This window comes from Tachyglossus aculeatus, chromosome 6 (assembly GCF_015852505.1).
Source record: "Tachyglossus aculeatus isolate mTacAcu1 chromosome 6, mTacAcu1.pri, whole genome shotgun sequence".
In the NCBI taxonomy this organism is placed as follows: Eukaryota; Metazoa; Chordata; class Mammalia; order Monotremata; family Tachyglossidae; genus Tachyglossus; species Tachyglossus aculeatus.
Genome location: NC_052071.1, coordinates 2,584,321 through 2,609,622, shown reverse-complemented (window position 1 = coordinate 2,609,622; position 25,302 = coordinate 2,584,321). Strand labels below are relative to the sequence as shown.

Sequence of the window (25,302 nt, the reverse complement as noted above, 5' to 3'; positions counted from 1 at the left end):
CTCACAGTCTTAATCCCCATTTTACAGATGAGGTAACTGAGGCACAGAGAAGTGAAGTGACTTGCCCAAGGTCACACAGCAGACAAATGGCAGAGCCAGAACTAGAAGCCCAAGCCCATGCTCTTGCCACTAGGCCATGCTACGTCTCAGGGTGATGCCAAGCCTTGGTGATTCTGAAGAGGGCAGCGGTGGTGATGGCAGAGTCTGCTGCCGGACCCTGAAACCCAGAGTCCCGTGGCGGATAGGGACTGGGTCTGAGCTGATTATCCTGTGCCTACACCAGTGCCTAGCACAGTGTTTAGCCCATGGGAAGTGCTTAAAAAGTACCACCATTGTTGTCATTATAACCGGAGTCAGCCCACACAGAGAAAATTTGGATGTGAGCATGTGGGAGCTGGCAGGAGCTGTGTTGGAGGCTGGAAGATGTTGTCAGGGAAAGTTGCAATCTAGAGCAACTGAGGCAGGACCAAGATTTTTGTGTCCCTAGGCTGACTCTATAATGAGGCAATGACGCCCTGCATTCCCACACATTCACAAATTTCTCACAAATGCCCACAGAAGCAGTGGGCCCTAGGGCAAAGAGCCCAGGCCTGGGAACCTGAGGACCTGGGCTCTAGTCCCAGCTCCACACTTACCTGCTGTGTGTCCTTGGGCGAGGCACTAAACTAAACTGATGTGCCTCAGTTTATCCAAAAAATGAGGATTAAATCCTCCATCCTCCTACGTAGATGGTGGGTCCCATGTGGAACACGGACTGCATCAGGTGTGATGATGATGAAGATGATTGTTATTGCTAGTATTATGGCTTTTGTTAAGCACTTACTATGTGCCCAGCACTGTTCTAAGTGCTAGGGTAGATAAAAGTTATTTAGGTTGGACACAGTCCCTGTCCCACAATGGGGCTCACAGTCTTAGTAGGAGGGAAAACAATTGTAGCAACCCCAGTGCTTAGTACAGTGCCTGGCCCATAGTAAGCACTTAAAAAGTACCATTAAAAAAAACAAAACCAAAAACCTAACTGATCTGATCTCACTTCAGCTCAGGGAAGCAGCAAGAGCCAAAGATTTCAAGATCCCTGGAGAGAATCCTTTGCTCAGACTTTTTCATCTCACACTCAGAGACTCTTTGATATCTGCCACAAACACCAAGTCCACAAATGCCTCCCCTCATCACAAGGGAGCAATCCCTTACATTGAGATAGAGAGAGGGAAATAGAGAAAAAAGAAAGATGGTGGGAAGGACGGAGGAAGAGAGAGGGAATTGGTGTTCCTGTGAGTGGAGAGTGGGATTGGACATTTGGAGAATGAAGAAAGAGGAGTGATCCCTAGGGAAGTAGCATGACCTAACGGGCCTGGGACTCGGAGATTCTGGGTTCTAATCCTGCCTTTGCCCCCCTTGCCTCCAGTGTGACCTTGGGCAAGTCACTTTACTTTTCTGTGCTTCAGTTTCCTCAATTGTAAAATGTGGATTCATACCTGTTAATTATAATAATAGTAATAGTGGTATTTAACTACTTACTATGTGCCAAGCACTGTACTAAGCACTGGGGTAGATTCAAAGTCACACCTTGTCCAAAAGGCCTTCCCCAATGCCCTGTTTTCCCTGGCTCTCTCTCTCTCTCCCTTCTGAGTCATTTCTGCACTTGGATCTGTGACCTTCGGGCATTTAATATTCACCGGACCCTCAACCCCACAGCATTTATTACATATCTTTAAGTTATGTATTATAAATTGTTTATTTATATTCATATTTGTCTCCCCCTCTAGACTGTAAGCTCATTGTAGGCAGGGAATGTTTCTGCTAACTCTGCTGTACTGTACTCTCCCAAGTGCTTAGTACAGTGTTCTGCACATAATAAGCACTCGATCAATACCATTGATTGATTGATAGATACAAGATAATCAGGTCCCACAAGGGGGCTCACAGACTAAGAAGGCCTGTTCTTCCTCCTACTTAGGTGGTGAGTCCCATGTGGGACAGGGTCTGTGTCTGACCTGAGTAACTTGTATCTACCCCAGCGATTAGAACAGTGATTGACACATAGTAAGTGCTTAACAGGTGCCATTATTTTTATTATTATTCAAATTATTGTTATTATTATCCATGCCCTTGAGAACTTGCAGTCTGAAAAGAGAGAGTAGCCTGTAAATCAATGACTATGCCGAAGTTAAGATCAAGAAAATGGTTGCAGAGAATCATCACAGGGGACAGAGATAGATCAGGAATTGATGAATAAGCAGATGAATGCTTGAGGACTCAAATGGAAAGGGGGGATGTAGTCAATTGGGGAAGAACTCCTGGAGGAGGTGGCTTTCTAGAAGGGCTTTGGAGAGGCATGGATGAGGCCTTGGGTGAGGGGGAGGTCAGGTGTTTCTTTGGGAGAGTCAAGAGCACGAGTTCATAGGAAGCATAGGGGAGCTTCCCCAGGGATTCCCCTGCATGAGAAAAGGCATGCAGGATGCAAAGGAGGTGAGCCAACAGTATTAGCATTGAGAAGAAGTGTTCTAGTAGAAAGAGCTGGGTTTAGAAGTCAGAGGACCTGGGTTCTAATTCTGCCTCCACAACCTGTCTGCTGGGTCACTTTGGGCAAGTCACTTAACTTCTCTGTGCCTCAGTTTCCTCATCTGTAAAATGGGGACTAAGACCGTGGGCTCCAAGTGGTACAGGGACTGTGTCTAACCTGAGTATCTTGGATTTATCCCAGTGCTTAGTACAGTGCGTGGCACATAGTAAGAACTTAACAAATACCACAGTTATCATTAACCTTGTTCTTCTTTGGAGGCTGAAGGACTTCTCCCTGAATGTCCAAATCCAGAGAAGACTTTGGAGGCTGTGGGGAAGCATTGCATCTTAGTGAAAAAGCACACAGGGCTAGGAGTCAGGAATCTGGGTTTTGACACATGCCTCCTGGGTCACCTTCACTTCTCTGGGCCTCAGGTTCTTCATATGTAAAATGAAGTGAAATCCCTATTCTCCCTCCCCCTTAGCCTGTGATCCCCATGTGGGATGGGGACTGCATCCAACCCACGATTATCTTGGCACTATAGTAAGTGTTTAACAAATATTGAATATTATTATTATTATCATTATTATAAACAAAATAGCCCTTATCATTATTGGTGAATTCCTGTTCAGATTGAGACCCCCTGGCCCCAGACCTGTTCCCTTCAAGTCTATGGAAAGAAAGGCTAGTTCCTAGGGTTTCACATCTGAGTAGGAGGGAGAAGTTGGAAGGTGAATTTGGGAGGAAGGAAGAGCACCAGCTGGTGAGTAGCAGGTGACTAGAGCAGATTAGGTAAAACGGGGGGGGGGGGGGGGGGGAGAGGAAGGGGGAGACTTGGAGCAAATGAGCAAGAGTTTCTGCTTGATGCAGTGGGTGATGGGTACCTGTTGGAGGTTTCTGAGGAGTGGAGAGACAGGTTTCAAATAACAATTTAGAATGATGATCTGGGCAGGGGGCTGACTTTATACTGAAGGAGCGTTTAGTACAGTGCTCTGCACACAGTAAGCACTCAATAAATACGATTGAATGAATGAATGAAGAGGCTGGAGGCGGGAGACCTGTGAGGAGGCTGTTGCAGTGGGAAGTGACGAAAACTTAAAATGTGGTGGGCATCTCTTTTGATCACACTTCCCCTGAATCCGCCACTCTGCCCTGGCAATGGATGCTTTAGTTGAGCACATCCTTTTGGCAAACCAGGGAAACCACCGTGTAGGATGATGACGCAGGAATGATTGCCCAAGGACTGTGGACTTAAGGGAATTTGGCCAGGGCTCTGTCCACATCTGTTGGCTATTGCCAAACGGGAGCAGCCACAACTTGGCGGCAGAGTGTCCCATGTCAGATGGGCCCCACCTCCAGATCCAGGGTGGGGCAAGGGGGAGGAGACCCTGTCACCAAGGGGACCAAGACAAACTGCCTATTCTCAGAAACTTCCCAACTACCAGCGTCTCCTGTTTGTCTGTTTCCCCTCCCAGAGCTTGGGTCCCGAATGGGTTTGCCTGAGGAAACGAGAGACAGAGAGAGGAGCTTGGGGAGGGTGGGTCTCAAACTCACAGCCCATGGGGAAGCTGGGTGTTTTGGGGCTGAATTGGAGGCCCCTTGGGTGTTTGGTTTGGGTATTTTCCTGGTTTTCTCACTTGTTTTCCTCGTACCTGCTGTTTGATTTTGGGCAAGTCACATAACTTTTTTTGTGTCTCGGGTTCCTCATCTGTCAAATGGAAATTTAATTCCTGTTCTCCCTCCTATTTAGACTGTAAGCCCTGTGCCAGATCTGCTTGTTAGGCCCCCTCAGCTTCAAAGCTCTCCTAAAATCCCACTTCCTCCAGGGTACTTTCCCCAATTCATTTCCACCCCAGAATATTTCATCTCAACATCTACGTTCGCACTTGTGTATTGTTTATATGCTTTACCTCATTATTCACTCATTAGTAATTCAGGTATTGTTGAGCACTTAATATATGCCCAGTCTTGTACTAAGTGCTGGGGTAGATACAAGAGAATCAAGTTGGTCCCTCATGGGGCTCACGGCCGAATTTTGTTACTCTTGCAATTACTAGGTGTATCTGAATTCTTCCTCCTGCTCCGTCTCTGTGATTGATTTATTTCAGCCTGCTTCCCCCATTAGATTGTAAATTGCACAGCGGTCAGGGATTGTATCATGTACGTTCAGTCAACTTGTCAATCAATGATATTTATTGAGCGCTTATTCCCCACAGAGCACTGGACTAAATGCTTGAGAGTGCGCGGTACAATAAAGTCAGGGAGACACGATCCCTGCTCTCAAGGAGTTTACAGTCTAGTGGGATTGTACTCTCCTAAGCACTTAGTGCAATTCTTTACATACAGCAGATGGTCAGTAAATATTATTAATTGGAATCCTTGGAGAGAAAAGAAGAAAACAGATTGAGAGGTTGGGGGAAAGGGGGAGCAGAGAGTGATTTTAAAACAAATATTTTTTCTAAAAGTTTCCAGAATACCCTTGCGGGCAGGTGGGTTTGAGCTCAGCCATATAGGCCAAGAAGACTTAAATCTGAGGTCATGGGTTCTAGTCCCGGTTCCACCCCTTGTCTGCTGTGTGACTTTGGGCAAGTAACTTGGCTTCTCTTTGCTTCAGTTACCTCATCTGTAAAATGGGGGTGAAGACTGTGAGCCCACGTGGGGCAACCTGATTTCCATGTATCTACCTCAGTGCTTAGAACAGTGCTTGGCACATAGTAAGCATTTAACAAATACCATCATTATTCCCCCGCTTCCAGACTGTGAGCCCATTGTTGGGTAGGGATTGTCTGTATTTATTGCCAGATTGTACTTTCCAAGTGCTTAGTACAGTGCTCTGCACACAGTAAATGCTGAAGAAATGTGATTGAATGAATAAATGAATGAATTAATGTGCCAGAAGAGAAGACAGCTTCTGGTTCTCCATGGGCTAAACACCTTTGAACATCTCGAATGGGTGATTGTTTTGTTCTGGATACCTGGAATTAGTGGTCCGCTGAGTTGTTGCTGAAACCCTGCCAGTGATCATGTCTATCAATTATATTAGAGGAGGAGTGGAGCCTAGTGGAAAGAACATGACACCTTGGAGTCAGAGAACCTGGGTTCTAATAATAATGATGGTATTTGTTATGCGCTTACTATGTGCCAAGCACTGTTCTAAGCACTGGGGGGATACAAGGTAATCAGGTTGTCCCAAGGGGGGCTTACAGTCTTAATCCCCATTTTACAGATGAAGGAACTGAGGCACAGAGAAGTTAAGTGACTTGCCCAAAGTCACACAGCTGACAGTAGCAGAGCCGGGATTAGAACCCATGACCTCTGACTCCCAAGCCTGAGCTCTTTCCACTGAGCCATGCTGCTTTTCTAATCCCAGCTCTCCCTCTTGTCTGCTGTGTGACCTTGGGCAAATCACTTCACTTCTCTGGGCCTCAATTTCCTGATCTGTAAAATGGGAGTGCAATACTCAGTCTCCCTCCTACTCCGACTGTGAGCCCCAGGTGGAACAGAGATTGTGTCCAAACTGATTATCTCAAGAAGCAGCGTTGCTCAGTGGAAAGAGCACGGGTTTTGGGGTCAGAGGTCGTGGGTTCAAATCCCCACTCCACCAATTGTCAGCTGTGTGACTCTGGGAAAGTCACTTAACTTCTCTATGCCTCAGTTACCTTGTCTGTAAAATGGGTATTAAGACTGTGAGCCCCCCATGGGACAACCTGATTACCTTGTAACCTCCCCAGCGCTTAGAACAGTGCTTTGCACATAGTAAGTGCTTAATAAATGCCATCATTATTATTATTATTATTACCCTAGCACTTAGAACTGTGCTTGGCACATAGTAAGCACCAAACAAATACCACAATCATCGCACCCTCCCAGGCACTTAGTACAGTGCTCTGCACTCAGCTCAAGAAGTCCCACTGACCTTGGGATCGTTTGATTGTCTCTCGCTTTCTTTTCCACCAGGTGAAGATCTGGTTCCAGAACCGCAGAGCCAAAGAGCGAAAACTCATGAAGAAGAAAATGACTCATTTTGACGGCAGTTTAGGCACCATCCAGAGTGACTCAGGGTCCGTGAGCCCCGTGCCCGGATCTGACCCGGTGACTTGTTCGGACCTGTCCGGGGCCTTGTTCCCCCCGCCGCCCCCACCCCCTCCTCCACAGCCACCGACGCCCACCCTGGCTCTCAATGGACTGTCCATGCAGCAAGTCATTGTCTCTCAGTGAAGCTGAGGGGCTGGCGTTGGGGTCCCTGAGGGCCTCCCATCTCCCTCGCAGATCGTTCCCCCCGGGCTGCGGCTGCCACAGAGCGTGGACACCCCCTCTTGGTGGGGGCCGGGCCGGTTGCCCAGAGGGTGGGCCCGATCCCTTCAGACTTCAAGGCGTTCAGCCTGGACCCAAGCTGTTCGAGGACTTGGAAATTCTCAGGGTTTTTATAGTCTCTCTTCCTCCTCCCCGTCCCACCCCAAAACCGCTTCCAAAAATCGTCAGGGCCTTTGCAAATCTAGTTCAAAGTGACTGAGTCTTTCAGAATCCTATTCTTAAGATTGGGTTTGGAAGAAAAGAACAAATAGGAAAATCCCCTTGTGCCGAGAGCAGGGGAACAGCCAGTGTGGAGTGGTATCAAGCGGGACATTCAGGCTCTTGAGGAGCAGGCAGTGCCGTCAAAGATGATGACGATGCTCGTTCCCCCAGCTATCATGAAATCTGGGAACACCCCATAGACACGGGAAAGCCACAATGGGATTGGAAAAAGAGCAGGAAAAAAAGTTTCCAGAGGGTGACGTTCTAGGGTGATCTTCTCCCAGTTTTACAAATTGCTTACAATTTTGCCCGTACATTCTTACGTTTACCTGTACATCTATCTGTAGATCTTTGTTTTCCTCTAATTATGTTGTATAGTATTGCCAGAGGGCCAAAGCAGGGCACCAAACTGAATGACTGTGTGTATATATATATGAGAAAGAACAACCTTTCAAAGCCAGAGATGTTTTAGTAAATATTTTCAGAGGAGCCTGACCTCTTCCTTGAAGTGAATCTGTCGAAAAGTTCTCTTTTATTTTTGAAGGTGTGCTAGCTGGCATATGTTCAGAGTCTAAAAGAAAAGATATCAGGCAACGATGCAAAGCCAGATGGACCAACTCAGCCAAAATAATTAATGCCTTTTGGTTTGGTTTCCCTGGAGTGGCGATCCTGGGTGTCCTATCGCAAGTGGTTTCTTACCTGGGTCTGGACAACTTCACACACACCGGGGCTCTCCAGATGGAGAGGGGGCAGAGCTTGGAAAAGATTGGGAGAAAGACACTAGGGAACACAGGAGAGCCTTTGAACAGGCTGGCCAAAATTTCAGCATGCCTGGAGATTTCTTGGAAACTGTCGAAAGAGGCAGAGCTTGGGAAAGACTGGGAGAAAGACACTAGGGAACATAGGAGAGCGTTTTAACAGGCTGGCCAAAATTTCAGCACGCCTGGAGATTTCTTGGAACCTGTCAAAAGGTTGCTTCTGAAACAGCATGGAACAGTGGATAGAGCACGGGCCCGGGAGTCAGAAGATCGTGGGTTTTAATCCCGGCTCCGCCACTTGTCTGCCGTGTGACCTTGAGCAAGTCACTTCACTTCTCCGAGCCTCAGTTCCCTCATCTGTAAAATGGGGATTGAGACTGTGAGTCCTATGTGGGACAGGAACTGTGTCCAACCCAATTTGCTTGTATCCAACCCAGCACATAGTATAGTGCGTGGCATGCAGTAAGCGCTTAACAAATATCACACTTACAAGAAAACCACACATAAGACTGTAATCAATCAATCAATCAATCATATTCATTGAGCACTTACTGTGTGCAGAGCACTGTACTAAGCACTTGGGAAGTACAAGTTGGCAACATACAGAGACGGTCCCTACCCAACAGTGGGCTCACAGTCTAGAAGGGGGAGACAGAGAACAAAACAAAACATATTAACAAAAGAAAATAAATAGAATAGATATGTACAAGTAAAATAAATAAATAGAGTAATAAATATGTACAAGCATATATACATATATACAGGTGCTGTGGGGAAGGGAAGGAGGTAAGGCAGGGGGGTGGAGAGGGGGAGGAGGGGGAGAGGAAGGAGGGGGCTCAGTCTGGGAAGGCCACCTGGAGGAGGTGAGCTCTCAGTAGGGCCTTGAAGGGAGGAAGAGAGCTAGCGTGGTGGATGTGCGGAGGGAGGGCATTCCAGGCCAGGGGGATGACGTAGGCCAGGGGGATGACGTGGGCCGGGGGTCGATGGCGGGACAGGCGAGAATGAGGCACGGTGAGGAGATTAGCGGCAGAGGAGCAGAGGGTGCGGGCTGGGCTTTAGAGAGAAGGGAGGTGAGGTAGGAGGGGGTGAGGTGATGGATAGCCTTGAAGCCGAGGGTGAGGAGTTTCTGCCTGATGCGTAGGTTGATTGGTAGCCACTGGAGATTTTTGAGGAGGGGAGTAACATGCCCAGAGCGTTTCTGGACAAAGACAATCCAGGCAGCGGTGTGAAGTATGAATTGAAGTGGGGAGAGACAAGAGGATGGGAGATTGGAGAGGAGGCTGATACAGTAGTCCAGATGGGATAGGATGAGAGCTTGAACGAGCAGGGTAGCAGTTTGGATGGAGAGGAAAGGGCGGATCTTGGCAATGTTGTGGAGCTGAGACCAGCAGGTTTTGGTGACGGCTTGGATGTGAGGGGTGGACGAGAGAGCGGAGTCGAGGATGACACCAAGGTTACGGGCTTGTGAGACGGGAAGGATGGTAGTGCTGTCAACAGTGATGGGAAAGTCAGGGAGAGGGCAGGGTTTAGGAGGGAAGACAAGGAGTTCAGTCTTGGACATGTTGAGTTTTAGGTGGCGGGCAGACATCCAGATGGAGATGTCCTGAAGGCAGGAGGAGATGTGAGCCTGGAGGGAGGGGAAGAGAGCAGGGTCAGAGATGTAGATTTGGGTGTCATCAGCATAGAGATGATAGTTGAAGATATGGGTGTCATCAGCATAGAGATGATAGTTGAAGCCGTGGGAGCGAATGAGGTCACCAAGGGAGTGAGTGTAGATCGAGAACAGAAGGGGACCAAGAACTGAACCTTGAGGAACCCCCACAGTAAGGGGATGGGAGGGGGAGGAGGAGCCTGCAAAAGAGACTGAGAATGAACGACCAGAGAGATAAGAGGAGAACCAGGAGAGGAAGGAGTCTGTGAAGCCAATGTGAAGCCAAGGTTTAGATAGCGTGTTGAGGAGAAGGGGGTGGTCCACAGTGTCGGAAGGAATACCATTTATGGATCAGACCCCTAAAGCATCCAAGCTGGGATTCTGGGCAAGCCTATTAGCTCACTGCATCCCAGGTGTCAATAGAAACACTCCCAGGAGGGGCAAGGCAGTGTTAGTGGTGCTCGGCAAAATACTAGGACTGCAACCAGTTCCTCCATGCGGATTCCTGGACTGGCAAGTCTCAGGATTGAGGTTCATTCATCACTCTCGACCAGCGACTATCACAGGCAAGTGAGCTCTCCTCCTTGGCCTCATCTGCAGAGAAATGAGTAGTAAGGCCATCTTGAAAAGTGACCCTTGGGGATAGCCATCTTTCCAAAGAGCTTTCCTGAGGCTCAGAACTATGCCCCCTAACCATTTCCTAATTAGTCTCCCTCCAGTTAGTCTCCCATTTCCCAGTTAGTTTCCCAATTGTTTCCTGGCTTCCACCCAGAGAGGTTTGAAAAGCCCTTTCTGGTTTAGCCATTCCTGAAAGATGGCTTTAGAAGAACACGCACAGTCTCCCCCACTCCCCAAAATGACCTGAAAAGAAGACAGGCTTGAACCATGCCAACAGCTAGTCCTGATGAAAGGCTTTTAAAAAAAGGAAGATTTTTGGCTTGTTTTTTTTATTTTGTTTATTTTTTAAGTGCTTGGCCTAGTGAGTAGAGCCCAGGCCTGGGAGTCAGAGGACCTGAGTTCTAATCTTGGTGTCCCCACTTGCCAAGCCAAGTGACTTTGGGCAAGTCACTTCACTTCTCTGTGCCTAAACTGTACAATGGAGAGTCAATACCTATTCTCCCTCCTACTTAAACTGGAGGCATTACAATCCTTCAGATGCCTGGAAATAAGGTCCATTGTACAAACTTGGGCAAGTCACTTCACTTCTCTAGGCCTCAGTTTCCTCATCTGTAAAATGGGGATTAAGACTGTGAGAACCCCCATGGGACAACCTGATCACCTTATAGCCTCCCCAGCGCTTAGTACAGTGCTTTGCACATAGTAAGCGCTTAATAAATGTTATCATTATTATTATTATTATTACAAACAGGAACCAGAAATCTCCCAGGGGCCGGGATCCAGAAAAGGGGTGGAACCAGAGATGAGGGGGAAAAGGGAAGCCAGGTGAGGAGAGGCACCCTGGTCTAGTGGAAAGGCCCAGGAGTTCATTCATTCATTCATTCAATCGTATTTATTGAGCGCTTACTGTGTGCAGAGCACTGTACTAAGCGCTTGGGAAGTACACCTCGGCAACATATAGAGATGGTCCCTACCCAACAACGGGCCACTTGTGTGCTGGGTGACCTTGTGACTTGCCCAGTTGCAAAATGAGCATTCAATACGTGTTCTCCCTCATACTTGGACCGTGGAGCCCTTGTGGGACCTGATGATCTTGTAATCTACCCCAGCATTTAGTACAGTGTTTGGCACATGGTAGGTACTTAACAAAAAACAAAAAACACAATTATTGCAGTAGCTGGAAACAGCTGGAAGGCCTGGAAGTGCCCAGTGAGAACCAGTAACTGCTCAGCAGTGGCAGTGATGCAAGTGGCAAAGATGATCCCTGCTCTACTTCTACCCTCCACCACCTCATCTTCTCTGTTCCTGCCAAGTGTTACCCTCTCATCACACTAACAGAAAACGGGACCTTAACAAGTCCATTCTTAGGCCATTTGGGTGGTAGGACAGAGTCCCTCAGGGCTTTTGGCACTGGAACCCCAAACCCTTGTTCTCCCATGAGTTTCTGGGCCTGCTTGAAATGACAGTCTCCACCTAAATGGGCTTTTCTGGTCACCTAAGCTCTTTGGGCCTTAGTTTCCTCATCTGTGAAATGGGAGCAACATTCCTTCCCCACGGGGTTGCTGTGAAGATAAATGAGGTGAGTAGCATAAGAGCATGTGGGGAAGGTTTTTAAAGTTCATTCATTTAAGAATAATAATAATGATGGCATTTGTTAAGCGCTTCCTCTGTGCAAAGCACTGTTCTAAGCACTGGGGGGGAATCCAACATCATCAGGTTGTCCCACGTGGGGCTCAGTCTTAATCCCCATTTAACAGATGAGGTAACTGAGGCACAGAGAAGTTAAGTGACTTGCCCAATGTCACACAGCTGACAAGTGGCAGAGCTGAGATTTGAACCCACGACCTCTGACTCCAAAGCCCAGGCTCTTTCCACTGAGTCACGCTTCTTCTCTATTTATTGAGCGCTCACTGTGTGCAAAGGGCTCCACAAATCCAAGGGGTCATCAGGTCGTATCAGGCCCCATCTTTCTGACCAGTTCTCCTGCCTCTCCCAAGCCCCATTCCACCTCCCTTGGCCCCCCACTCCCTTTCCATCCCAGCTGTCCGGTAGCAATACTTGTCTGTTTTCCTGACTGCCTGCTCTTAACCCAAATCCTCAAACTTGCAGGTGGAAATGCTTGGATTCTTGAAAGATCAGAGAAAAGGGGTGGCTTTCTGAGAGGAAGAAAACTCCAAGGAGAAAGACTTCACTCAAGTAACTGGGGAGGGCCCAGATCTCCCCTTATCTCTAACAGGAGGAGTTAGCGGGGGAGATAAGTGGATTCTTTGAAGAACCACCTTAACCCTGGACTGGTTTGCTGAGAGCTAGCTTTTCCCAGGTTGCTGGGAGTTCCTTCCCAAGCAGAGGTTGTGAGGCACCCAGACAATCTGTTTGCAGAACGAAATGTTCAAAGGTTAAAATTTATGACACCCCCCCCTTCCTCACCCTCTTCGCTCCTTCTCCCCTCCCCCTGACTTCCTGCATCCCAATCCCCGATGCCAAAGCTGCTGCCATAAAGCGGGGGGAGGGGGAAATAATGATAACGATTGTGGTATTGGTTCAGTTTTTAGCCTGTGCCAAGCACTGTGTTAAAGCACTGGGGGAGACACGCAAGAATCGGGTCAGACACATTCCTGTCCCACCTGGGGCTCCGAGTGTAAGGGTGATACCATCCACAGGTTCTCTCTAGACCATAAACTCCTGGTGGGCCGGGAATGTGTCTACCAACTCTGTTGTACTGTACCCTTCCAAGTACAATGCTCTGCACACAGTAAGCGCTCAATAAGTACCACTGATTGATTGATCCACTCTTAAGAAAGGTGGGAGAAATCGTCCCATAGGAGTTTTAACAATTAAGCAAGGCTCAGCTACACAGCCAACTTGTCCCTAAGGAAGAGAACTCTTTTCTTAGCTGGGGGTGGGGGTGGGGGGTGTTGATACCTGGAGTCCCCTGCAGCTCAAGGCGGGTGTCCTTGAGTGGAGGTCGGGAGCAGCAGTTACTGTCTGCCTGGCCCACAATGAAGCTAATGTGATTTGAATGAATGCCTGCTCAGGTGCCAGACATGCCAGGAGAGACCAGGAGGGTATTTTGTACTCTGTGTAGCAGCAAGTGTGGTGTCCATGCAGAGGAGGAGGCTGAAAAGCATTCTCATTTGGACTCCAGGATGAGACTTGGCCCGGCTCTCCTTCAAGAAACAGCGTGGCTCAGTGGATAGAGCACAGGCTTTGTTGTCAGAGGTCATGGGTTCAAATCCCAGCTCCACCAATTGTCAGCTGTGTGACTTTGGGCAAGTCACTTCACCTCTCTGTGCCTCAGTTACCTCATCTGTAAAATGGGAATTAAAACTGTGAGCCCCCCACGGGACAACCTGATCACCTTGTAACCTCCCCAGCGCTTAGAACAGTGCTTTGCACACAGTAAGCCCTTAGTAAATACCATCATTATTATTATTATTATTCCCTAGGCCTCTGGCTCCTCATCTGTAAAATGGGGATTCAGTAAAAATGGGAATTTAATACCTGTTCCCCCTACTACTTAGAATGTGATCTCAGTAAGGGACAGGAACTGCGTCTGACCTGATTATCTTATGTCTAACCCAGTGCTTAGTACAATGCTTAGTACACAGTAAAGACTTGACAAACACTACCATTATTATTAATTGTCCAGCCCCTTCTGATTCCATCCCTGGCCACCAGAGTGCCACACCAGATGGAAAGTGAATCCCAGTGAGTTTCCAGTGGTTGCCTCCCTAGGCTGCCAGGAATTTGCAATAATAATAATAATAATTGTGGTATTTGTTAAGTGCTTACTATGTGCCAGGCAGTGTACTGAGTGCTGAGGCACTGTACATGGGCAACATGGGGCATGCAGTCCAATGAGCATCAGGAACCAGAAACAAAGTGACAGTGGATAACTGGAGCAAGAGGGTAGAGTTGGGGTCGAGGATGGGCTGTCTCAATTTCTCTAGATCTCGGTTTCCTATCTGTTCACTGAGGATTCAATACTTTTTCTCCATCCCACTTAGACTGTGAGCCTCATGTGGAACAGTGAAATAACTGATATTTAAGTGCTTATTAGGTACATCATATTAAGCACTGGGGAAGGTAAAAGAAAATCAGGGTGGACACAGTCCCCGGCCCACATGGGACTCATAATCTAAGGGGGAGGGAGAACAGGGATTTTTTTTTACAGAGGAGGAAACTGAGCCACAGAGAAGGTAAGTGACTTGCCCAAGGTCACACAGAAGGCAAGTGGCAGAGGCAGGATTAGAAGCCAGGTCCTCTGACTCTAAGACCCATGCTCATTCCACTAGGCCACAGTGTTTATTAAGTAAGCACTCAATCAATAGGATTGATTGATTGATTGCAGTCTCCTCTCTGACCCTCTCCTCCCACTCACTCTTGATTTGGCCCTGGTGGCATTATTTAAGTCATAAGTCAGTTGACTCCCCGGGAGTTAGGCATCATCCTGCATCCTTAGCACGTCCCCTTGGGGATGGGCAGATTAGCAGGAAATCTCTCCAAGCATCTCCATTGGGGTCCTCTCCCAGACTCTTGAACAGACCATTTTTCCAGGCAGAAATAGAGCCTGTAGGAAATAGCAAATAGGAAGAAGGAGGTAGCAAATAACTAGGAAATCAGCTGGGAAATCTGGGATTTTGGAGACTAGGGGGACTTTGGATTGGTCACCTCAACAGGCGAACAAGATTTGAGGGGAATTAGTCTAGACCTAAGAGAAACCAGATGGAAGGAAAACATAAATGTTCAACATTAATGAAGGTGTGGCCTTGTAAATCATACATCCATATCCTAAGCATATGATTTCCATTTGTATATCCAATTATTACTCAGCTATAGTATTTCATTCTGAGAGAGCTGAATTTCTTCCTGACATCTCACTGCTCAGACTCTTTGATTGTGACACCCCCTACAACTCCCCAAGGTGTCTAAGTCCCATCTCAACCAGGCCTCAATATGGTGGTCTGCACACAGTAAGCTCTTCATAAATACTATGACTACAACTATTAGTAGTATCTCCCCCTTTAGATTATAAACTCTGTGAGGGCAGAGAATGTGGGTCTTGCTTCTACCTGTACCCTCCCAAACACTTAGTACAGTGTTCCTAACTCAGGAGGCGCTCAATACATCCCACCAGGAGACTGATTTTACAGATGAGGAAACTGAGGCCCAGGTGGCTTAAATGATTGTCTGGGTTGTGCGGTGGCTTAGAGGGAGAGTTTTCTCTGTGGAAGGGGGGCTCTTGTGGGAGAGCAGGGTGTCATAACTGAGTTCAGGAGCTGAGTTTATTGCAATGAATCCATCATCTTTTCAGGTGGGCAGACCAGTTTATCCCAATGCTCTGTTTTCCACCATTGATTGATTTGAGGTGTTACTGTTCATCAACAATGGTATTTATTGAGTGCTTACTGTGTACAGAGCACTCTACTAAACTCTTAGTACACTGATACTCACTGCTAGCTTCCATATTCATACAAAAGTTAGGCTGGAGACATTTTCTGGCAAGCAGAGAGATGTTTTTGAATTTTCAAGCAGCTCCTTGAGGGGAAGAATCATGTTTTCAAACTCTGTTGTTCTCTCTCAAGCGTTTAGTTCAGGGCTGTGCACAAGGAGCACGATAAGTATTAATTGGTTGACTGATGGATCAGAAGGTCTGTGTGACTGTGGGCAAGTCACTTAACTTCTCTGGGCCTCAGTTCCCTCATCTGTAAAAGGGGGATTAAGACTGTGAGCTCCACGTGGGACAACCTTGATTACCTTGCATCAAGGTAACACACACAGTAAGCGTTTAACAAATACCAACATTATTATTAAGGTTGTTGCCAACTTGTACTTCCCAAGTGCTTAGTACAGTGCTCTGCACACAGTAAGCGCTCAATAAATATGATTGATTGATTGATAAGGTCTGGTTAACCATAATCATGATGTTTGTTAAGCTCTTACTATGTTCCACGTGCTGGGGTAGATAATACTATAGGCAGATCCAACATAGTCCCTATCCCACAGTGCAGGGAAAAACATGTATCATATCCCCATTCTTACCGACGGAGAAACTGAAGCTTAGAGAAGCTAAGTGGCATGCCCAGGGTCTCGCAGCATTCTGATGACAGAGCCAGAATTAGAATCCAGATCTCCTGCCTCCTGGTCCTGTGCTCTTTCCACTAGGCCACAATGCTTTCTCCAGTTCTGGTGCAATCCTGCCCAGAGGCTGGGGGAGGGACTTTCATTCATTCATTCAATCGCATTTATTGAGCGCTTACTGTGTGCAGAGCATTGCACTAAGCGCTTGGGAAGTACAAATTGGCAACAACTTGCTCGTCTCGGGACCCCCACCCCTCCCATAACCTCGCCCCCGTCATAGGTGTAAGAAAGTTACATGGTCCTGGGTTCAACTACCAGCTCCACCAAATGTCAGCTGTGTGACTTTGGGCAAGTCACAACTTCTCTGTGCCTCAGTTACCTCATCTGTAAAATGGGGATGAAGACTGTGAGCCCCACGTGGGACAATCTGATTGCCTTGTATCCTCCCCAGCATTTAGAACAGTGCTTTGCACATAGTAAACGCTTAACAAATGCCATCATCATTATTATTATTATTAAAGTTCCAACTGGTGACTGGTCTTATTTCTTCCCCAGACCCCAGAAAAGCCCAGAAAACCCTTCTTAGATTTGAAACTGAAAACAGAAAAAGGAAACCCCTCTGTGCTTTTCCTCATTCCTCTGGGAATCTGCCTTTTTCTCCTCCTCACCATTGCTCCTCACTCACCCTGTGCCTTGTAATGAGCTATAAAAAATTCAACCGCTTCTGGGCTCACTAATACTTTATGGGCATGCCAAAGCATACAGGATCATACCAAAGGGCAAAATCCTTTCAAGCCCAGAATGGCCAGGGCCCGGCACCCATCGCAGCATACATCTCTGCCAGGAGCCCTGCACCTATCCTTTGTTGGCAGCCCCGACGAGTCACCAGGTGGGGAAAGTCCGGCAGGGCCAGCTACATTCCCCGCCTCCTGCTCTTTGAGCATGTAGCTCAGAGAGCACCTGAGAATCCAGTCTAGAACCTGGCTCGGGAAGCTGGAGAAAGTCCCAGGACCAGCCCCTTGTCTTCCAGGGAGTTTGGGGGTCTCTTCATAAGTAACTGGTCACTCCAATTGTCTTTCCCATCCTTCAGGGATGGACCATCTGTTTCGGATGTGTCCTCTTGTCCTGCTGCAATCTGTCTGTTGCTGCTCCAACCCAACCTGTTCCCTAGCTCCCCTCCATGGCTCTCCCACCCTCACACCCCCTGATCTGCAGCTGTCCCCCTCTCTTAGAGCGGGGAGAAGGAGCCTCTCCTTGCCTCTTGGCCTAGCCGGGATCCTCTGGACTGTAAGCTTGTTGTGAGCAGGGAAAGTGACTACCAACACTGTTAAACTGTTATATTGTACTCTCCCAAGCACTTTGAATAGTGCTTTGCACACAGTAAGTGCGATTGATTGATTGGATGGTTTTCCTTTAAAACGCTCAGGGAAACTGCCTCCTTCAAGGAATCTTTCCACACCAACTCTGGATGGCAAACAACAGTCATCATTGTGGTTTTGGTTTTGTGAACCAAGGATTGCACTAACCACTGTGGCAGATATGAGACAATCAGCTTGGATCCAGAGTCCCTGTCCCACATGATGTCATTTGTCCAAGAGAATTAGAAGTGTTTCTATAAAGGACAGGCTGGCGTGTTTCTTTTAATGTTTTAAAGTTTTTTTGGATGTTTGTACGGGTGGGCCTTCTGCCAGCCTGTCAAACTTTCAGTCCCTCAAGGGAAGGACTCGTGTCTTCTCTCCCCTCTGACCCTCTACTCTTTGGGCCGAGGACATTAGGTGCTCAGTAAATACTCTGAACCAACTGACAGCTCCACACACGCCCTCCAAACCCTGCCATTGTCCTCCTTGTCGTCTCGGATGATTGTAGTGACTCACCCCCTCTTAATGACTACGATGGGACTAGCATCTCTCAGGGCCAAAGGGTGGGCTGGGAAGACTGGGCCACAGGGGTCATCTCTGACCATCCAATTCTCTTCCCTGGCTCAATCTGAGCCAGCTCTCCTCCACACCCCTCCACCCTCACCACCACCCCCCCCAAAACCATTTCGATAAAGATCTGCTGTCCCCTCAACTCCTCATGCTTCTCCGTATCACGTCACAGCTCCCACCCTCCACCCCACAACTGCCTCTTGTGGCTGTCCGGTCGCTAAGAAGAATAAAGTTCAGATGTCCTGGAGGGAATTCAAATGGATTTGGGGGAAAATGCAGATAAGGAAACTGGCAAGAACTAGAAAGCCCAAGGAGGAGGTGGGGGTGGGATAAACAAGAGATAAAAAAGAACAGAGAAAGAGGGATAAAGCTCTAGGATAAAGAAAGATAGCTGTCTCTGATAGTGAAAGTCAGTGGCGAGAGAAGGGGTTGGGGACAGGCATGACAGAGAAGTCATTAGATGGGGACTAAAGGATCTGATGACAGGCCACCTCCCATAAAACAGGTCATCAAAGTAAGGGGAATCAATCAACAAAGAAATGACATTTATTGAGCGCCTATGTACAGAGAGAGCACTGTACCAAGTGCTTGGGAGAGCACACTACAAAGAGTAGGTAGACATGATCCCTGCTTTCAAAGACCTTGGGGAATGAAACATTTTCTTGTAAATAATATCTGCTGTCTTCTAGGGGTCTTCAAAATCCCAGAACTGTAGTCTTCAACAGGTCCTAGTGGATAGAGCTCAGGCCTGGGAGTCAGAAGGACCTGGGTTCTAATTCCAGCTGCACCACTTGTCTGCTGTGTGACCCTGAGCAAGTCACTTAATTTCTCTGTGCCTCAGTTACCTCATCTGTAAAATGGGGATTAAGACTGTGAGCCCCATATGGGAGAGGGACTCTGTCTGACCTGATTTCCTTGCATCATCATCATCATCATCATCAATCGTATTTATTGAGTGCTTACTATGTGCAGAGCACTGTACTAAGCGCTTGGGAAGTACAAATTGGCAACATATAGAGACAGTCCCTACCCAACAGTGGGCTCACAGTCTAAAGGGGGAGACAGAGAACAAAACCAAACATACTAACAAAATAAAATAAATAGAATAGATATGTACAAATAAATTAAATAAATAGAGTAAAAAAATATGTACAAACATATATACATATATACAGGTGCTGTGGGGAAGGGAGGGAGGTAAGATGGGGGATGGAGAGGGGGACGAGGGGGAGAGGAAGGAAGGGGCTCAGTCTGGGAAGGCCTCCTGGAGGAGGTGAGCTCTCAGCAGGGCCTTGAAGGGAGGGCCTTGAAGGGCCTTGCGTCCTTGAAGGGACTTGCATCCACCCTAGTGCTTATTACAGTGGCTGGCACATAGTAAGTGCTTAACAAATACCACTATTATTATTATTATGGTAATAATAATAATAATAATAACAATAACATGCCACCAAGTTCCTTGAGAGCAAAGATCGTGTCTGTCATCTGTATTGAAGCAGCATGGCTCAGTGGAAAGAGCCTGGTCTTTGGAATCAGGGGTCATGTGTTCGAATTCCAGCTCTGCCAATTATCAGCTGTATGACTTTGGGCACGTCACTTCACCTCTCTGTGCCTCAGTTCCCTCATCTGTAAAATGGGGATTAAAACTGTGAGCCCCCTGTGGGACAACCTGATCTCCTTGTAACCTCCTCAGTGCTTAGAACAAATGCTTAAGTGCTTAATAATGCCATCATTATTATTATTATTCTCCCAAACATTTAAAACAGTGCTCTGCACAGAGGGAGTGCTCAATAAACACACCGATTGATCGATGGATTGCAAGCGCAGAGATAGCTGACTCCACCACCTCACTTGGCAACCCCTTCCAACGGTTACCTCACCTCCCCGTCAGAAAGTGCTTACGTCTAACCAAATCCCTTCCTGCTTCTAAGATCCTTTCTTCTCCATCTGTCCCCAGGGAGATGAAGAACAGCTGGCTGGTCCCCTCTAGAATAATCAACCCCCTTCTTTCAAAGAGCACAGGCAATACTGATGGATGCTTCTCTGCTCTTCTGAGGTTAAAATCGTTTTCCCTCCTCTCACTGTCCCCATCCACAACTGTCATTCCTGCAGCCCACAGAGAAGGGCCGGGAGAGGAAGGGGAGAAAGAGAGGGGAGTGGAGGGGAAAAAAATAAGGGAATGACTGACTCACATCTGCCCCTTTCCCACTTTTCCAGTTCTTGGTGCTCACAAACCCCACTTGGGGATGGGCATTTTATTGGAGTCGGTGAGTACTCTTGAGCTCCTGAGTATCATTTTGAGACTCCCTGCTCCAAGGAGCTCATTCTCGAGACTGTAAGCTAGAAGGGAAGCAGCTGGGGAAATGGAATGGCCTAGTGGATAGAGAAAGGGCCTGGGAGTCGGAAGAACCTGGGTTCTAATCCCTGCTCTGCCACTTGTCTGCTGTGTGACCTCGAGCAAGTCACTCAATTTTTCTGTGCCTCAGTTACCTCTTCTGTAAAATGGGGATTTTAAAATGCGAGCCCCATGTGGGACGGGGACTGTGTCCAACCCAATTACCTTGTATCTACCACAGCACTTAGTACAGTGCCTGGCACATAGTAAGCACTTAACAAACACCATTATTATTCAGCTTATTATGGGCAGGGGACATGGCTGCTAATAATCTTGTACTCTCCCAAGCTCTTAGAACAGTGCTTTGCACATAGTAAGCACCTTCTCAACCACCCCTTTAGATTTGGACAGTGCCCCATGGGACCTGTTCCAGAATGAATTCCACTGGAAGGGGTCGGTGCTCTGCACACAGTAAGCACTCAATACATACGATTGAGTGAAGGAATATGGGCAGATGGAGATAATAATAATAATGGTGGTATTTGTTAAGCACTTACTATGTGCAAAGCACTGTTCTAAGTGCTGGGGAGGTTAAAAGGTGATCAGGTGGTCCCAGGGGGGCTCACAGTTTTGATCCCCATTCTACAGATGAGGTAACTGAGGCACAGAGAAGTTAAGTGACTTGCCCAAAGTCACACAGCTGACAGTTGGTGAAGCCGGGATTTGAACCCATGACCCATGACCTCTGACTCCAAAGCCCGTGCTCTTTCCACTGAGCCACACTGACGGTGACAATCCCAAGAGCCAGTCCTCATTCTCATTTCTCAGCTCTTGCCCGCAACTCCCTTGCCCTCCGGATTTGGTAAACCAGTGCTCTCTTCATTTTCAAAGTTCTTCTTTTCATTCATTCATTCATTCACTCAATCTTATTTATTGAGCATATTTATTCATTCGTTCAGCCATATGTTTTTGTGTGCAAAACAGTGTACTAAGAGCTTGGGAGAGTATACTATAACAATAAACAGACACAGTCCCTGCCCACAACAAACTTACAGTCTACAGGGGGAGACTGACATTAATATAAATAAATTATAAATTCTGAAATCACATCTCCTTCAGCAAGCCTTCACATAGTTATCGCTCATCTCCCTGTCTTATAACATTCAATCAGTGCTATTTCCTGAACGCTTACTGTGTGCCGAGCACTATTACTGCAAAGCAATAGAGTTGAGAGACACTAAACCTGCCCACAAGAAGCTTACAGTCTGCAGGAGGAGGCAGACATGAAATTACAGGTAAGGGAAATTAAAGTAGAGTAGAAGGATACTTCAGCACTTTGAGTACTCTTACTTCAGCCCTGTGGTAACCTATCTCTACACTTGGTTGCTTCCTCTAAGTGGTAGTTAATTTTAGAGTCAGTTCCCCTTGCTGGATTGTCAGCTCCTTGAGGGCAGGAATCAGGTAAACTAGTTCATTTGCACTCTTGTCAAGCACTTAGTACGGTGCTCTGCACAGGGTTGTTGCTCACTGAATTAAATGTTTAATTTAAAATATCCAAGAATTGGGGTAAACCTGGTTTACCAGATCAGATCAGCTCTTGCTCCCTCTAAATGCTTGGACAGCCACATCTGGATGGAGCCTAGTCACTCTGTGTCCATTTTAGGTTCCAGAGCATTCTGGGATTCTGTGGCCAAGACATTCCAGAATGCCAGAGTCTTGGAATTCCATTCTACCTCCTCTCCTCCAACTCATATAGTCACTGGGGGTGAAGGAGTAGTGGAGCAAGATTGGGTGGGTGGGGGGGTCCAGTGACCCAGTTTATGACCATAAGGTGAAGTCAGTCCAAGTTGCCCCAGAAGAGCCAAACCGATTCAAGCCCATTCTGCCAAGGCCGGATTCGGACAGTCAACTTCTGTCCAGTGACTTTTCCCATCAATCAGGGTTATTTCTTGAGCTCTTGCTGTGTGCACAGCACTGTACTAAGCTACATTGTACTTGCAAGAGTACAATATAATAGAGTTGGTAGACATGTTCCCTGCCCACAGTGAGCTTATGGTCTACCCAAGCGCTTAGTACAGTACTCTGCAGACACTAAATATAATTGAATGAGTGGAGGACCGCCCATATCAGAAGGTAGCACTTTGAACAGGTGGGAAATCCAAGGCTTATCCCATCTTGGGACTCAGCCACGAGACAGTTACCATCTGAGGGTGGGCCAAATTCCTGTTTGACCTAGCTCACATCCTGTTCAGAGGTGCCCTTTACCCTAGAGGTGCCTCCCTAGCAGAACTAGACTAAGCTAGGTGGAATCAGCCTGTACAGAGCTCTAGATTCAATCAATCGATCAATTAAGCTGTGTTGAGCTCAATGGTATTTATTGAGCACTTATACTATAGTGCACTATACCAAGCACTTGGGGGAATACAATAGAGTTGGTAGACATGCTCCCTGCCCTCAAGGAGCTTATGGTCTGGTGGACCTGAGCCAGGATCAGGTCCACAATGACCACGCAGTCGGCCCTCAGTCCCCCAGTGGACCCACGGAAGCAGGAGGAGAAGCCAGGCTGGGTACCCACTGAGCAGAGAGTGGATTCTGCTACAGCTGACTCTGATGAATCTGGTCGAAGTGTTGGTCTGGGAATTCAGCTACCTCATCTGTAAAATGGGGATTAAGACTGTGAGCCCCATGAGGGACAGAGACTGTGTCCAACTTAATTAGCTAGTATTTACCCCAGTGCTTAGTACAGTGTCTGGCTCATAATATGCACTTAAAAACTACCATAAAAAAAATTTCCGGGGATCAAGGGTCATGGGGGAAGAACTCGCCTTTTATCAAAGGAGCTGTCAGGTGCCTTCCTGCCGTACAAAGTGTCAAAGTGCGGGCATTTGGAGCTGGGAGGGGCACTCCATGGAGCAGGAGAAGAGGCCGCCTCCCCATGCATGTTCCAGGAGCTGGATCCAAATTCTGCTGCACAGCTCAGGAAAGGTCCCCTTGGAAGCCCACAGCAGGCCTTGCCAGCTCAGCTTGCTTTTTTTTCTTATATATATATTTTTTTTTTCATAAATATGGTATTTGTGAAGTGCTTACTATGTGCCATGTACTCTGTCTCCCCCTTCTAGACTGTGAGCCCACTGTTGGGTAGGGACTATCTCTGTTGCCAACTTGTACTTCCCAAGTGCTTAGTACAGTGCTCTGCACACAGTAAGCACTCAATAAATATGATTGAATGAATGAAATGAATGAATGCCATACAGGTTAACTCGGTTGGACACAGTCCCTGCCACGTATGGGACTCACAGCCTGCGTATTGTATTTAATCCCCATTTTACAGTTGAAGATATTGGGAAATTAAGTGACTTGCCCAAGGTCACACAGCAAGCAACAGGCAGAGCTGGGTAGAAAACCCAGGCTGGGGCTCTTTTCACTAAGGCCACACTGCTTCCTCATTCCGTTTTGGATGGGGCTGCCTCTCTCCCAGCCCCTGCTGAGGAGGACTGCTGGACTGGTTGAGTTTGGTGGATGGAATGGACGGACTCTAACGTTCCCCTTCTCCCTACCCATTCTGGAGTTCGGAAACAGCAGCGGGACAGAAGGGCCCAGGGTTGGTGATTTTAAAGCCCCAACAACGAAAGGCATGTAGCTTGAGGGAAAGTCACTACCCCATCTGCCTGATTCATCATCATCATCAATCGTATTTATTGAGCGCTTACTGTGTGCAGAGCACTGTACTAAGCTCTTGGGAAGTACAAATTGGCAACATATAGATACAGTCCCTGCCCAACAGTGGGCTCACAGTCTAAAAGGGGGAGATTCCCAGGTGGACCCAAGACTCTGGGTTTCTCATCTTAGACCCAGGTGTCTGGGTTTCCCAGGTGGGAGGGTCTGGGGGAGGGAGCCCACAGCAGAAGGTACAGACTTGGTTTAAGGGGCTTGGGGGATGCTGTTTCTATGGTGATGGGGATACAGAGAAGGGGGGTCAGTGTGCTGGGGTAATAATAATCATTTTGGTATTTGTTAAGTGCTTACTACGTGCAAAGCACTAGTTCTGGGGATACTGGAGTGAGGCGAAATGTCCCGGTGTAGTCCCAGAGGGGTGGGCTGAAAGACCCTCTCCAAAATCAATCATTGGCATTTATTGAGCACTTACTGCGTGCAGAGCACTGCACTGAGTACTCGAGAGAGTACACTAGACCAGAGCCGGTAGACACATTCCCTGCCTGCAACGAGTTTACAGTCTAGAGGGGTTCAGATCCTGGCTCTGCCGGCTCCTTGGGCGAGTCCCTTCACGTCTCTGGGCCTCAGTTTCCTCACTATCAGCCCAATCCTTCTTCTCCCTCCCCCCTTGACTGTGAGCCCCATGTGGGACAGGGATTGCGTCGGACCTGATTATCCCTCAGTGACCTCATCTATAAAATGGGGATTAAGACTGTGAGCCCCATGTGTGACAACCTGATTACCTCGTATCCCCCCAGCGCTTAGAACAGTGCTTGGCACATAGAAAGAGCTTATCACGTGCCATCCTTATTATTATTATCTCGTATCCACACACACACCCCCGGCCCCCGCAAGGTTTACTTGAGCGCTCGTCACGTAGTAAGGGCTGAACGGACGCCTCGACGGAAGGGGGATTCAGTACCTGTCCTCCCCGCGACGACTGGAGGCTGGGAGGGCCAGGGCCTGCTGCACCTCCCCCAGCGCTTACTACAGCGCTGGGCTCGTAGTAAGCGCCCCCAAACGTGTCGCTGGGGGCGGGAAAAGGGAGGGGCCTGAGGGCCGGGCGGCCACGGGGAGGTGAGGGGGGTGGGCAGGCCGTACGGGGCGGCGGGGCCGGCGGCCGCCCTGACGTCAGGCCCGGGCTCCGCCGCGAGGCCCCGGGGGCCGCCCCGAGGGCCGGGGGAGCCCAGAGGTCGGAGGTC

General features: G+C 48.0%; 1 protein-coding gene across 1 annotated transcript in view; it reads left to right on the top strand.

Moving 5' to 3' along the window:
• Nucleotides 1–7,016, top strand: part of LOC119929990 (homeobox protein CDX-4-like) — a 36,436-nt gene extending 29,420 nt beyond the window's left edge. Inside the window, exons 3-4 of the mRNA XM_038748393.1 lie at nt 6,461–6,699; nt 6,773–7,016. Coding sequence (XP_038604321.1) covers nt 6,461–6,699; nt 6,773–7,016 — 483 coding nt within the window. The remainder of the gene's footprint in view (nt 1–6,460; nt 6,700–6,772) is intronic.
• The last annotated feature ends 18,286 nt before the right edge of the window (nt 7,017–25,302 follow it).